Source organism: Labeo rohita, chromosome 2 (assembly GCF_022985175.1).
Source record: "Labeo rohita strain BAU-BD-2019 chromosome 2, IGBB_LRoh.1.0, whole genome shotgun sequence".
NCBI classification, from domain to species: Eukaryota; Metazoa; Chordata; class Actinopteri; order Cypriniformes; family Cyprinidae; genus Labeo; species Labeo rohita.
This window is the reverse complement of record NC_066870.1, coordinates 32685006-32701774: the sequence shown is the minus strand read 5'-3', so window position 1 is coordinate 32701774 and position 16769 is coordinate 32685006. Positions and strand designations below refer to the sequence as shown.

The 16769-nt window shown below is 35.0% G+C and overlaps 1 protein-coding gene across 1 annotated transcript in view; it reads right to left on the bottom strand.

Annotated features, from left to right (window-relative positions):
• Window positions 1-16769, bottom strand: part of LOC127154296 (ephrin type-B receptor 1) — a 287743-nt gene that overhangs the window by 100945 nt on the left and 170029 nt on the right. The window contains exon 4 of the mRNA XM_051095736.1: window positions 7062-7217. Within this exon, the coding sequence (XP_050951693.1) occupies window positions 7062-7217 (156 nt within the window). The remainder of the gene's footprint in view (window positions 1-7061; window positions 7218-16769) is intronic.

Below are 16769 nucleotides of genomic sequence, written 5' to 3'. Positions count from 1 at the left end.
ACAGAAATTAATTATTTTCTTCAGCCAGGACACATTAAATTAATCAAAAGTGACATTAAAAACATGTATTATGTTACAAAAGATTTCTATTTCAAATAAATGTAGCTCTTATTGACTCTTTATACATTGAAAAGATATATCACAGATATATATATATATATTATAAATCTACATAAAGGACTTTTAAAATAAATTAAAAAATACTTTTACTACATGCATACTACATAAAATACTTTTATTCAGCAAGGACACATTTAATTAATGAAATTAATTAATCATTAATCATGACAATAAATCCTTTATAATGTTACAAATGTTTTTGTGCTAAATGTTTATTAAAAATAATAGAAAAGTACATAATAAAATGTATATGCATTTATAGAAAAATATTACTTTTATTCAGAAAGGCCAGTTTTCTTTCAGAATACAAGTTCTTTTGAATTTTCTATTCATCAAAGTATCCTACAAAATAAAATAAAATAAAATAAAATGCTTTAAAAAAAACGTTTTCACAAAATTAAAAAATCTCGAGAGAAAAAATGGTCATAGAAATACTAAGCATCACAAAAACTGTTTTCAACATTTATAATAATACAAAGAATTGGTGTGTCTATACGTGATACTGATAATATGTCTATAATACTAGGATTTTTTTAATGAACATGATGCTGCAGTTAATAAATTGCTAGTTTCTGACTTTTGTGCATTTACAATGTGCCGTAGGTCCCAAAACATGATTTTAAATTAATTTTAGACTGGAATAAGCCTGTATATTAGTAAATGATGGCTTTTCTTTGCCCCTTCTTAAACTGTAAACTCATTTACAAGATGGCACTCAACAGATATGAAATGACATTAATGAGTGAAACAGCACTAATGAGAAAGCTGGCAGTGGACTACTGCACGCTTACTTAAAATATGCTCTATTTATTATTCAGGAACTGAACCCACTACATTTGGAAACTAAAAACATGTATTTTTAGGCAAACTTCAGCTAATTCAAAATTCAAGGTTAGCCATGTAAACACAATCACACTTGAGGAGTACTGACTTCATGCATCCACTAAAAATCACTGCGGCATGGTTCAGAAATGTTAAGTCAGGTTTGAGAAAAGCTTGAGCATTGTTTGTTTGCAGACGTTTGACTTTTTGGGGCTTGTGTGTGTATGTGTGCGTGCACATCTGTTTATGTGTACGTGATGGTTTGTAGCACTGCCGCTGAAGAAAAGCGAGCGGGAAGCGTGTGTTGTGTGTGTGCACAAGCTTAAGCTCATAGCAGAATCACAGCGAGTCAGACGTCGCTGGCAGAGGATTAACGGCAGCAAAGCAATTACACTGCTTTACAGTCCTGTTCACCGCACCTGTACACACAACACTGACTCTTGCAGGTCAACCGTCTACGTGTGTGTGTGCACATCTACTGGCTTGGAGAAATCCACAGAAGTGTTCTCCAGGGATCTGTCTAAGTGCAATCACCTTAGTGCTCTAACATCTCTAAGTGTGTGTGTTGTGTGTGCAATTCATGTGAACTGGACATGAACCTACACTTTTAAAGGGGACATCGGATGCCTATTTCCCACATGTGGGTATGATTAGATCAACTACTAGGGTTTTCATGAAATGTCTGCAACATACTTTGGTTAAAACTCCTCAGTGGTTGTGTAAAACAACATCCTTTTTACCATGTCTAAAACAGCTCTGTTCACAGCAACCCGTTTCGGTGCATGTCTCTTTAAATGATAATGAGCTACAGCTGACTCCACCCCTCGCTTCCATTTTTTTGTGTATTCGGTGATGCATTACCATCAAAAACAAAACTAATCCGCTGTGTCCTCAGTTTACTTTTTCCCAAATTCCGTTTGACTTTTTTTCCAAATATCCTTTTTTCCGTTTTAATTTTTCTGGATTCCGTTTTTTCTCTTTTTTAAAACCAGACTTTTATTTTGACAGGTCGCCGTGTCTACCTTTACATTTCTGTGTATATATGATATAACGCTAGTTTTCCTAAAATGGAACATTCAAATGCTCATAAAGTGGCTCTCAACAGATATTGATTATGTATCTATGTCCTCATTTACGTCAGTGTGTGCAGTAAACAAAACCGCTCGTCTGCTCCATTCATTAAAACAGAGACACGCAGAATATGCAGGATTCACATTTAAATGGTATTTCTGCAGCGTAATATTTACAGATACTAGTCCATATTGTGGTTTGATTTAAGTGTAATGACCTACTTTTGATTAATTCATTCAAACTTTGACAAATTCTGTGACATTCCGTGTTATTCAGTAAACTCCGTTTTTATGACTGGATTCCACGTTTTCCGCATTGCGGAAATCATAGGCCCTAAAAATGAAGACTCTTATGTTCACTTTCACATCCAACTACAAAACACCTGCACTGCTTACGAGTATTAAGTAGTAAGAGTATTTAGTATTACTTACCCGTTACAAAGAACCTTGTTTGGAATGGAAGAATCCATGAATGTTAAAAGTTCTTCATGGAACCATAAACGCAATACAAAAATGTTTATTTTCTAAAAGTGCATAATAGATATGCATAGAGTGCATATTCTAAAAAAAAACAAGCCATAAACGTCTACTCTTTTTATATGCAGCTAATTATAAAGACTACAGACTATCTGTAACTACAGACTTAATAGCACTGTTAACTTTATGAATTGTTTTACAATTGAGGATGTCCCTGGACACCTCTAAAGCCAGGTTTTATCAGATTCAGCTAACTTTTGCAATAATTTTGCACCGCAGGAATGCTAAATAAGCCCACATACAAACACTAACGTTCCATATAAGCCTAGACATATTAGTTACATCGAATCCAGACGAGTCTCTGTTGGCCAGCCAATCCTCAGATAACAAGTTCTGCTCTTGTTTGGCCAAACGAAACTGCTAAATCCAAGAAAGAATGCTTTATCCACACACACATACATATAGTACACACATATTTTCTTATCTAAATGAGGATAAGCCATAGGATTTTATTATTTTTATATGAAACGAATTATAATGTCAACAGACTGACCCTTAACCGCATCCCTGTGGTAATAGCTGCATATTTAGAAAAAAAAAGTATATAAAAATAATAAAAGAAAATAAAAGAAAAAGAAACAAACATTTAAATAATATAAAATATTATTATAAAATATTTTTTCTATTACAGGAAATAAATAACAATGACTACAGACTAAACTACCCACATCCTCACTCTACCTCCTACAATAAAAAAAGAAAGAAAGAAACTTTTTAAAACATAAAATGAATAATAATAATAATAATAATAATAATAATAATAATAATAATAATAATAATAATAAATGTATAAAACTGTTTAAATGTCAATTTTTTTTTTTAACTGAGGACTTAAAAAATAAATTCAAATTACAGACTAACCCTATTCATATTTCCACTCTATTCCTAAAAGGGTTCAATTTTTAAAATAAAAAATAAATAAATAAAATAAAATAAAATAAAATAAATAAATAACAATGACTACAGACTAAACTATCCACATCCCCACTCTACCTCCTAAAATAAAAAAAAGAAAGAAACATGTTCAAACATAAAATGGATAATAATAATAATAATATGTATACAATTGTTTAAATATCTTTTTTTTTTAAACTGAGGACTTAAGAATAAATTCAAATTACAGACCCTATTCATATTTCCACTCTACTCCTAAAAGGTTACATTTAAAAAAAAAAAGTTACAAATAATAATAATAAAATAAATAATTATAAAATAATAATAATAATAATAATAATAACAACAACAACAATTATTATTATTAAGATTAAGCTTTTTCCTAATAAATACATTTTTATAAATAAATAAAAACAAATTTGTAATAAGGTTTTGCTAGTTTTAACTCACTTTTGAGGACAATTTTCTTCTCCAAGTATGGCCAAGAAAACTTCCACATACTTACACAGTAACCACCGTTCCATGTAAACCTAGACGCATTAGTTGCATCGAACCCAGACGTGTCGCCAACCGAGCCCCAGATAACAAGTTCTGCTCTTGCTCGGCCAATCGAAACAGCTAAATCCAAGAGAGAATGCTCTATCTACACGCGCACACAAACCCCAGAACAGAGTCGGTCGCCACATAGCTCCTGGAGAATTAATCTTGAGAATTGTGCTGTCCGACTTCCTCCAATTAACCAGTGAGCTGTCAGCCATCAACACACACACACTCACACACTCCCAGCAGACATTTCTGAGGAAATAATTTAAGTTCTGATGGAGGCTCGAGGCGAGTCGGACCAGTCCCGCCGCTCTACTCCCCGCAGAGAGAACCACGAGCCCCCAGAGAGACAGAGACAGGTGTACAGTGAGCCCGAGACTGAGACAGCCATCCACTCAACCCCCTGAGGAGCTGAAAGAAGGGACAAAAAGTGCTAGAAATGGAAGAGATGGAGTTTTCTTCTCACTGAGGTTGAGATGACGTCATGCGGTACATGACTGATTCCTGTGAACTCTCTCTCTCAGCAATCGATCATCCTGTTAACCAGATGGCAGACTGGTTTTACTTCTTTATATTTATTTTTTTAACAGTCTCCCTGTAACTGCTAGACGCTCCGTAAGCAGGATTTCATAGAGTAATAGTCATTTTGAATCATTTTCTCACTGTCTGAGACACTAAAATGACCAGGTGCTCGCACAGGCCTTCCTCAGAGCAGGTGTTGGGCTAAATCGCAAATTGCCATCTGTATATGTTTCACTGAACGCCATTTTAGACTCTAAACGGTGAATTAAAATGCTGAGAGGACTTTCGAATACAGCGTGCGCCGCCTCGGCAGCTCTTCAGGACTGCAAACACAAAAAAGCACTTTTATAGTTCTGCCCACACTCCTTATATTCAGCAATAAGCGACAGGAGACTGTGCAATACTGTATATACAGTCAGAAATAATGCAACTGTACTGTTCTACCCTTTTAAAAATGACAACATTCACAGTGTAATTATTAATATAGACAATATTTAGCACATTTGAACATATTTACTGCTTTATAAAATACAGACTACAATGTAAAAAAGTTGGAAATAAAACATAAAAATAAAACAAATAAAACATTATTTTAGCTTCTTATTTAGTTTTTACTTAAAAAAATATATGTTGAGGTACATTTATATATTATAGCATATATATTTATTTATTTATTTAGCACATTTTTATAAATGTCTATTGTTTACACAGACTACACTGTAAAAAACAGTTGGAAATAAAACAAAGATTATTTCAGTTTTTATTTTTAACTTCAAAATTATGTTTAATTCACTGTATTATTTTGCTGTTGGTTTTTAATTGTCTGTGAAATTTATTAGCAAGTTCTGAGTCAAAAAATGGTTTTGTTAGGATATGATAAAATAACACTATTTACTAAATGTAAAAATTATGTTATTTATATTTTATTTCAAAATTAATGTTTAAATCAATGTGTTATTTTGCTGTTTGTTTCTAATTATCTGTGAAATTTATTAGCAAGTTCTAAACCCAAAAAATGGCTTTGTTAGGGTATGATAAAATTAATAACACTATTTACTAAATGTAAAAATTATATGTTATTTATTTTTTATTTAAAAAATAGATGTTTAATTCAGTGTGTTATTTTGCTGTTGGTTTTTAAATTGTCTGTGAAATTTATTAGCAATTTCTAAGAGAAACTTATTTTGTTAGGGTATGATAAAATAATTAAACCCAATATTTACTCAATATAAAAAAATATATTTTATTTATTTATTTATATTTTACTTTAAAATTAGATGTTTAATTCAATGTGTTATTTTGCTGTTGGTTTTAAATTGTCTTTAAATTTGCTATCAATTTCTGAGTCAAAATTGTTTTGTTAGGGTATTATAAAATAAATAACACACTATTTACTAAATGTAAAAATTATGTTATTTATTTTTTATTTCAAAATTAATGTTTAAATTAATGTGTTATTTTGCTGTTGTTTTTTTGTCTGTGAAATTTATTAGCAATTTCTGAGTCAAAATTGTTTTGTTAGGGTATGATAAAATAAAGAACACTATTTACTAAATGTAAAAATTATGTTTTTTTTATTAAAAAAAAAAATACATATTTAATTCAATGTGTTATTTTGCTGTTCGTTTCTAATTATCTGTGAAATTTATTAGCAAGTTCTAAACCCAAAAAATGGCTTTGTTAGGGTATGATAAAATTAATAACACTATTTACTAAATGTAAAAATTATCTGTTTACTAAACATACAAATTATCTTTTAAAAGTAAATTCATTAAGAAACCAATAGCACTCTTCATTAAAAAAAAATAAAAACAAAATAATCTTCCAGTGGGGGGAAAAAAGATGCATAAATGTTTTAAAATTAATTCTGAGAAAGAGAAAAAATCCAGAATGTAACTCAGGTAAATAATAAGTCAAAAAATAATGACCGATAAGTAGTTTAAAATGGGAATTAAAACAGTTCCAGATGTTCAAAGTTTTTGTAAACAAATAAACATATTAACACAGGCGTCTATGAATAAACTTTCTCTGCAATGCTAAATTTGTGACTGAAGATTTGAGAAAACTATTGCTCAAATTATACATGAAAATTGTATAAAGTTAATTACGGCGCTTCACGTACGTCTGCGTGTGTGTGTGTGTGTAAACAGCTTGTAAGCCTCACAGCCTCGCAGTAATGACTTCAACTTTGCATTCATATGAATCAAAAACCCAACAAAAAATTGTTTCCTTTATGAATGAGAAACGTAGACATACACTAAGAGAGACATATATGTAAATCTAACTCCATACACACACACACACACACTATATATACAAACCCACTTGGGTTGAAATCTAAGTGGGCATGCTTGAATGGGCATGATGTTTCCGGTCAGGTCGGCTCAGTAGATCTCATTAGTGAGTTCAGTTTGGTCTACAACTTACTGCCGGTACGGACCTGTGCTCTCAAACTGCTTCTGGAACGATGTTATGACCTGACCGCTTCAGTTTAATGCTAATGATAATGACAATAACAGTAATATGATGATGATGATGATTATAATGACTCACTAGTGCAGGGCATGTCTGGCTGCTCTCCGTCTGCTCTGTAGTAGCCGTTCCTGCAGACGCAGATAGTGGCCGCCTCAGACGTGGACCTGCTGTTGGACGGACACTGAAGACACAAACCCGTCCCCTGACTGGACTTGAACGTTCCTGGAGGACAAGCTTAAAAGAGAGAGAAAGATCTTGTTAGTAAGCCATTTGATTCACCTTATGGCTTGAAACAAACATTTTGGAGACCCATTTCATCTGGAATAGTAGGAAATATTTCACACCTTCAGCCCTCGTACATGAACCAGGCTTTCCTGTTACACAGAGCTGCACAACACCTCCATAATACATTTTTTCCATGTCTAGTAAATATGCAACCTTGAATTTAACAGATCTCAACAAAAACTCACAGTCTTTTTTGTAACATGGTGACTACTGGAACATTATGAGCTTCAGATGTATGAAACTTACGATGCTCCTCTATAAATGTGCAATACACCACAATTCAAAAACGATATTGTTTTGCAAAGCAGCTAACACTGTCTGAAGAAGTCAGTGTCGGTTTACTTCAGACAAAAACGCTCTGTTCATGAGAGTAAAGCGTGTTTTTGTTCTCATTTGAGAGCGAGGTAAGACATTTCCTGTTCGTGAGACCTGTTTCAAGTGAAATGAGTGAAACGGAGCAAAGGTGCTCCCAAGACACGTCAGCCAACCTGATGTCAGCAAAAGCAAAAAAAAAGGCAAAGAGTGCTTTCTGATTGGATTTAGAGACACAAGCCGATCCCCTAAATCCTTTTTTTCATGCTTTACAGAGTCTAAGAGGACATTCACATAAAGCACGTCTTGCATTTGCGCTTGTCTATGTAAACACCTTAGGCATGACACAACACAACATATAGTTCAACTTTAAGCCTTAAAAGCAGACGTCGTTCACTACCCTCTCCCTCCTTCATTTTTTAAAGTTAGACATCAACTTTCTTAGTATTCCTTAATCTATTCATTATAAACAATATAACAAGAAAAAAAAAATAAAAGAATGTCTGTTTTCTGATAATTTTTTTTTATAAAAAGTGTATAGGGTCGCTAGTGACTCGAGGTGTGTATTAGTGTAAGTCTATTTTTTTTTTCTGCGCCAAAAAATATTCAAATATCTGATGACTCAATGCATGCAATTCACCTTTATTCCTCAAGGTGACACTGTTTAATAGACAATAATGACGTGGTGTTTCACTCATAATCACAGTAGGCATAAACAGTGTTGGGAATGTTACATTAAAAAAGTATTTAGTTATAGTTACTAGTTACTTCCCACAAATAGTAACTGAGTTACATCTTTACAAAAGTATAATTACCAGGGAAAGTAACTACTGTATTACTTTTTTTTAAAATGTTCAAATATGTCAAATAATAATCCCTGATATTAAAGCTGTTAAAATAATTACATTTAATTCAATTTATATATATATATATATATATGTATATATATAAAGCTTGATGGCACAGTTTTTTACATTTCTGAAAGTACATTTAGCATCAGTCAGTCAAGCATAATATGACATTGTGATAAGTTAGCGTTAAACTTGAATAACTTTAGTAATTAGAATAACCATGTATGAATGCATATTGTCATGTAGACTGAACTTATGGTGGTGGGGCTTACAATATTGTTTGTAATTTAGTGTTTTTACAAAAAAAGGAGGGAATAAAACAAAAAATGATACTGATAAGATAACAAAACTACTATGAATTCTGCTACTAATAACAATATAAAACAAGGATTAATGAGCTGCTGGGTTCATGAATATTAATCATGTTGTCTGCATTCACTCTAACTGATTTGCTGAAATCAGAACAGGGGCGATCATAGGTGAGCACCAGCCAATGAGATTGCCGTTTGCACATTAGTTCCGCCTACTACCAGAGAAACGGGCAGTTCTTAAAAGCTGAAGAATTCCAAAGGAACTCCGTTATTTTGACAGGAAAATACAGCAAAGAATATCGTTTACATGTAGCGTGTCAATTCTGTATGGTATATAAGACTCTCTCGCTCTGTATCTTTCTTTGTGTGTGTGTGAGACAAAGCAACAAATGGTAACGGAATATGCTTTATTTTATTCTTCTGTAATTGTTCTTAAAATCAAGAGAGTTTTTTGCTATTACAGCAGTTAGAAATCCGTCTGTGCTGGATATATGGGTCTGGGTTGCTAAAAACCTGAATATGTAATAATGATTGGCTAAACATTTATGCACTTAAGGGAAAAAAACAAAACAAAAAACAACATCTCTAGACCGCGTCCATTCCACTGCCCTTCATCTCCAGTCTTTGTTTAAACATGCCCGTTTAGATTTTGACCCAAACGGATTTTACATTTAAAATGCAGTAAAAATAAAAGTTGCATGAGTCTTGCTGGTTAAGCTTGAGAATAAGCACATCAGCATCCAAAACAAACCATTTGGGGGTGAAATATTAGGGTCATGCTGGTCTTTCCGTTCAGGGATTCTGAGTTGCAGCAGAGGGTGGTGAATAAATTCTGCTTACTTTTCCAGCCCGGGTTTATCTCTCTGAATAAGAGCTGAGGTGATTCCTGTACTCATTTATCATTAATTCTGCAGCTATACAAGACGGACCCTTTCTGCTGGTTCAGCTGCATGGTCACAGAGATCAGGACTTTGTGTTTTTCTGATGTGATCTGATAAACTGATGAAACACAGCGTACTGCTGCTGACACAGAAGAAGAAAATAGAGAGGCACATTTCATACTGATCCTAAATAAGTCATATTCCACACTACTGTTTTGCTCTGAAGTCCATTTTTTAGTTTACTCAAAGTTTGTTGCACCAAACTGTTGTTTAAAATTACTGTAACTTTAAGAAGTTTTAGAACACTATAGAAAGTATTTCTACACAAACATCCAAAGATTTGTCCAAATACAACACCTTCAGGTAGCTAAAACTTTTCTTTTGCTTTGGGGAAGATTGAGATCAGCAGACAGCGTTTCTTGCACTTTCGACCAAGAAATATTTCATGTCAGCACCAGATCAATGTAATCTGCCGTTAATACCTTGATTAACTGGCATTATGCCGGTGACAGACGGGACGTTTTGGGTCGCGACAGACCTGGATGGACCTCTTCGCATTTAGCTCTGATATTTGCATTCCATGCATATGCATCAAGCTCATGAATATGAATTACAGGGCAAACAAGGGCTATATGGGGAATTTCAGATGCGGATGTGATTGGCGCACTTATCAATTTACATATAAAGATGGATGAATGAAGGAATGGCAGAAATTAATAAATGGAGGTGTGAGACTGAAGACGTGTAGTGTTAGAGAGGGAGGGAGTGTGTCTCTCCTTTAATGAGAGAGGACAGGATAATTCATCCCTCCCTCCATCCATATGAAGGAGTGTGACCTGTGCTGCGTGTGAAATCAAACCTCTGTTCCTGCATATCCGCAGCCTTTGAAAAAATTAATTAGATGCTATACAGCTCATTAAAAGTTTAGAGGGTCGGGTCCACTTTATTACTCTGTTCTTTTATCTATCCATCTACTCACCCGCGGACTTATTCATTTAGTCGTTTAATAAATAAGGGGCGGAGAGGAGATTAGACATATGGGGGAGAGAGAAGAGGAGAGAGAAGAAGAGATTAGAAGACAGGAAAAGAAAATGAATAGTAACAGGAGGAGGATGAGGAAGATCGGAAGGAAAGGAAAGGAAAGGAAAGGAAAGGAAAGGAAAGGAAAGGAAAGGAAAGGAAAGGAAAGGAAAGGGAAGGAAAGGGAAGGAAAGGAAAGGAAAGGAAAGAGGTCAGGAGAGGAAAGGAAGAGGAAGAGGAAGGGAAAGAGGAAGGGAAAGAGGAAATTAAAGAGGAAGAGTAGGAAGAGGATGAGGAAGAGGAAGATGAAGAGAAAAGGAAAGAAAAGGAAAGGAAGAGGAAATGGAAGAGGAAGAAGAAGAGGAAGATCAAATGAATGGAAAGGAAAGAAAAGATGAAAAGAAAAAGGAAGAGAGAGAAAGAGTGAGAGGTAAGAGGAAGAGGAAAGGAAAAGAAGGAGTAAGAGTACGAGTAAGGGGAGGAGTGGAAAGGAAAGGAAGAGGAAAGAGGAAGAGGAAAGAAGAGTAAAGAGGAAAAGGCAGAGAAAGAGGAAGAGGAAGAGGAAAGGAAGAAGAACAGGAGGAAAACAAAGAGAAAGAGTAGGAGTAAAGGAAAAGAAGAGGAGGACATGGAAATTAAAGAGGAAGAGAAAAGAAAAGGAAAGGGGAAGAGGAAGAGGAAGAGGAGAGGAAAGGAAAGGAAGAGGAAAGAAAAGGAAAGGAAAGAGGAAAAGGAAGAGAAAAAGAAAGAGGAAGAGGAAAGAAAAAAGAACAAGAAGAGGAAAACAAAGAGAAAGAGTAAAGTAAAGGAAAAGAGGAGGAGGAAATGGAAGTGAAAGAGGGAGAGGAAAGAAAAGGAAAGGGGTAGAGGAAGAGGAGGGGAAAGGCACAGGAAGATAAAGAGGAAATGGAAATGAAAGAGGAAGAGGAAAGGGAAATGGAAATGAAAGAGGAAAAAAGGGGAAGAGGAAAAGGAGAAGAAAGGAATGAGGAAATTAAAGAGAAATAGGAAGAGGAAAAGGAAAGGAAAGAAAGGGAAAGGAAGAGGAAGAAGAATAAGAAGAGGAAAACAAGGAGAAAGAGTAAGAAAAAGTAAAGAAAAAGAAGAGGATGAAATGGAAAGAATGAGGAAATTAAAGAGGAAGAGGAAAGGAAAGGAAAGGAAAGGAAAGGAAAGGAAAGGAAAGGAAAGGAAAGGAAAGAAAAGGAAAGCAAAGCAAAGCAAAGGAATGGAAAGGTGGAAGATGAAGAGGAACAGGAGAGAAACAGGAAGATAAAGAGGAAAGGAAAGAGAAGGAGGAAGAGGAATGGAAGGGGAAATGTACAGGAAAGAGGAAAAGTAAGGAAAACGGAAGAGGAAAAGTAAAGGAAAGGAAGAGGAATAAGAAGAGGAAATAAGGAGAAAGAGAAAGAGTAAAGAAAAAGAAGAGGAGGAAATGGAAAGGAAAGAGAAAGAGGAAATAAAAGGAAAGTGGAAGAGGAACAGGAAGATAAAGAGGAAAGGAAAGAGGAAGAGGAAAGGAAGAAGAAAAAGAACAAGAGAGGAAAACAAAAAGAAATAGTAAGAGGAAAGGAAAGGAAAGGCAGAAAAGAAAAGAAAAGAAAAGAAAAGAAAAGAAAAGAAAAGAAAAGAAAAGAACAAAGTGATTAGAGAAATACACATATCAGAAGAACATTTGGTGCAGAGCCCCTGTCACACACAGACACACACACAGCAGAATGTGTGAAGGTGTGGGTGTTTGACGGACAGCTTCTGACCCGGCCCATATGACACACACACAATCACACTCCAGCGCCTCACTCATCCCGCACAACGCCACATTCTCACAGTTACGAAACAAGCACTGCTTGTCACCACGACAACAAGCACCGCAGCCATGACCTCTGACACCTGCGGCCCACTCAAACTCGCCAAAACAACAGACGGGAAACTCCTGCACGTGGATACTCCCACTAGAAGAAATAATATCTCAAATTGAACTCCATCAATTGTATCACAAAATCATTTAGACTTAAAAACAAACAAAAGCACATTTACAGTAACATGCTCACAATGATGAGTCAATGGAGCAATCAGTCTAAAGTAAATGAAAAGGCGCTTTCAATTATTCACTGTAAGTTGTAAACACTACTACAATTTAAAATAACTGTTTTCTATTTTAATATATTTTAAAATGTACTTTATTCCTGTGATGACAAAGCTGAATTTTCAGCATCATTACTCCAGTCTTCACTGCCACATGATTCTTTAGAAGTCTTTCTAATATGCTGCTTTGCTGCTCAAGAAACATTTCTTAATATAATCAGTGTTGAAAACAGTTGTCCTGCTTCATATTTATAGAAACTGATATAGAAATGTACATTTTATAGAAACCGATTATAAGTGCACAACTGTAAAAGCGTGATCTGTGTTTGAAATAATTTTCTGTAGTAATCTTTTACCAGAACATGAAACAGGTTTCAAATTTAGACGTACAAGGCCTCGTTTTACAAGAGCGTTTATTTTGTGCTAAGTAGTAGATTATTGTGTTTGCTGAACCGTCAAACTTGCAGACTCTCGAACACTGAAAGTGGACCAACATCTGCTACAAAATACCTGTAGCTGAAAGACACCCCCTGAGGGCGAGCGCTCGAACACAACACACACAACAGCCGAGCGCCTGGCTTCAGGCTTCTGCTGTGGTTTGTCTGAGAAGGCCTCCATCTCTGTAGCTGTAGGCAAAGCCTGAGGAGACAACCATGAAACCGAAGCCTGCAAATCGACCACACCAAACAGGCAGTCAGCACATACAGACGCATACCAACGGCTTCACACACCAACTTGTGCTGCAACATCTTAGATCTTTCCTGGACTAGTAACAATTTACATTGCAAAGAGGCTGAACTTGTTTTACCTGACAGAAATATTATAAACATCTTCATACTGTACAAACATGTTCACTAATGCAGACACAAATCTCACAAGCTTTTCTATCTGCATCTAAAGCCAAAATACAAGCTTTTTTGTTTAATATTGTTTTTTTTAGTTAGTATATATATATATATATAGATATATATATGTGTGTGTGTGTGTGTGTACATACAAAAAATACATACAGTTTAAGACAAAAGTTTACATACACCTTGCAGAATCTGCAAAATGTTAATTATTTTACCAAAATAAGAGGGACCCTACAAAATGCATGGTATTTATTATTTAGTACTGATCTGAATTAACTATAATTTCACATCAAAGACATTTGCATATAGTCCACAAGAGAAAATAATGAATTAATAGAAAGAAACACAATGTTTTAAGAGCCTGGGGTGAAAACTTTTAAACAGAATGAAGATATGTACATTTTTTTTATTTTGCCTAAATATCATATTTTTCATTTATTACTTCCCCTAATAACACGTGCTTCTCTTGAATTTATTGTTGCTGAATTTATTGCATGTATTGTTTGAATACTGTAATAAAATGACAGAATTTGAAATCTGAGACTTAGTTTCGAATCAAAAGTAACCTTAACAAAGCACAAAGCTTATTCTGATTTATTGAATGGGAGGCATTCTACAATGTTCAGACTAGACTAAACAATTCTTGGAATTTAAGAATCAATATTGTTTTATAAAAATAAGAATCAATTAAAATCAAGAAATAGATATTTTAACCCAGCCCTAATAAAGACATTAGCTAAAGATTTAGCAGTACTGCTGTGAGCATGGCACAGTTCGTAGTATATTACTGTAGTATATCATCATAGGTAGAAGGGATAACCAGGGTTGCCAAGTCCACGTTTTTTCAGTGGATTTGGGATACTTTTACTCTGTTGCTGTGGGTTGTTTTTGAAGTCCACAGGTTAAACCAATCTCTCTGGAACATGTGGACCCCCGACAGAGAGGAAAACTATTGAGAAAACACAATTGTGCTGGTTGTATTTTACAGACTTGGCAACCCTGGGAACAACAGGGTTTGCACTTAAGTCATGATTTTGTCAGTTACCCAGATGCATGGTCATTGGCGATACTCGAATGTAAACAACAGCATGGACTGCACGGTTAATGTACTACCGAATACGTTGTTCTGCTAATTTATGCTGTCTAAACATGGAAACAAGTGCATGGAAGCTGCTAAATCATATAGAGAAGGACTAAGTAAGCAAGAAAAGGCGCAATATTTTGACAAACCAAAGTTAATAGGTGGTAAAGATACGTACGAGAAGTATTAATTAAGATATTAGCCTAATATTTCACCTACCTGACCGGAAATGATAAGAACAAACACAAACGTTGTCAAGATTCTTGTCCTGGAAATCCTGGGTTAGTTCGGCTAACCACAAACGCCTTTTGTTCCTCAGTTTTTTTGCACTATTTTGGCAATCTATAGTGCTCCAGAAGTTTTACCTGGTCCGACTGATTAGTACAGCCCAAAACGTGACAATAATTGACCATTTTCAGCAGCAATAATCAGCAAAATATGCGAGTTTCACTGGGCATTGTTTACATTCAGTGCCGCCAATATGGCCGATTGATGACGTCTCGTGAAACCACTCGGATAAAACACAATGTGATCGTAAAGATGTGAGACTGTGTATCGTCCCTCAGGCTGCCGTTTACAGTTTAAGCTACTGTTTAATATGGAGCGTCTAGAGCTGAATCAGCTACTGCGAACAGCCCACAGTCAACGTGAGAGAGTGTGTGCACAAACGCAGTTAAAAATGCATCTTTATGCCTATGGAGCACATTCTTAAAGCACACACACATAAATAAAACATACTCCCACACAAGCCTGCATGTCCACTGGCTTTCTGACACTGCAAAATGCTATTCTCACTGCGACATTTTCCGCTAATTGTCTCGCGCCTGTTCAGCATGACATGAATTAATTCAGGGCCCTTTCTCTCGGTCCCAGGCGCTACAAGGGTCAACTCGGCAAAGAAACGATGACGGAGAGGAACTGAGGACAAGAAACGAGGGAACGAGGCGTGAAAAAAAAGCAAAGAACAACAAAAGAACGCAAAAAAAGCACCCGGAACCTGCTGTGGGACTGGATTTTAATTTGGTATTAACGCTACAAACTTTTTCTAATTGACCTTGCGCATTAGGAGCACGTGGCTCCGGAGTTAAGCGCATTAATTAGCGTGGGGACGTCTCTCCGCAGAGTTCCGTCAAAGCAGACACAGAGAGAAAAAAAACACAGAGAGAAAAAAATCCACCCAGCTTTTCTGTTCAATCTCAGCCGTGGCAAGAGAAGCCATGTTGCTGAAAGCTGAGATCAGCTGGCACAAAGCCCAGCTCGCAGGCGGACTCATTCAGGCCGGGCTGGGAGGAACGAGCGTTTATTCCTCAAAAGAGCAATAAAGCCATTACAGCGAGCAGGGAAAAGAAACATCGCTCATGCATGGCTGCTGAAACATCAGTCAATAGAGCAGGTTTTCGATTGAGCATGTTTATATGTGCTCGCGTGTCGCCAGGCTTTGGTCTAGCAGTTTGCATAGCAGTGTAGAAGAGTCCACTTTGACAGATTTGAGTGTAGATGTCAAACAAATTTATCAAAAATTATCATTTACTCACCCTCATGTTGTTCAAAACCTGCAAAAGTTTCTTTGTTCTATGAAGCACAAATGAAGATATTTTGAAGAATTGTGGTAACCAAACAGTTTTGCCCTTTGCAAAAAAAAAAAAAAAATTGATAGATTTAAAATGCATCTATTTACAGTCTATTAACATAATTATTGACACTTTTGAGACTTAAACTTTATTTGGAGTACTACTTGTGCAAAATGCACATTTCTTTTTTTTAAGCCTTCATATGTTTAAATGTCACTTTTGATGAGCATTGTATGACCTTTAAATATTATTGGTCAGAATTATGACAGAATTTTTTATTGTGGGTGAACGATCCCTTTAAATATGCCTTTCAAGTAGCCAAGCATGATTTACCAATATCATACTATATTGTATATATAATTATTTAATTTATATTTAATTGTGCATGCTAATTTTCTTCATTTTTTAAATATATATTTAATTATTAACAATATATTTTAAATTTAATTTTAGATTTTAATTAAATTTTTTATTGTAATTATTTTATTTTAATTGATTATATTTATTTATTATTTTTGCATATTATATTTACTTA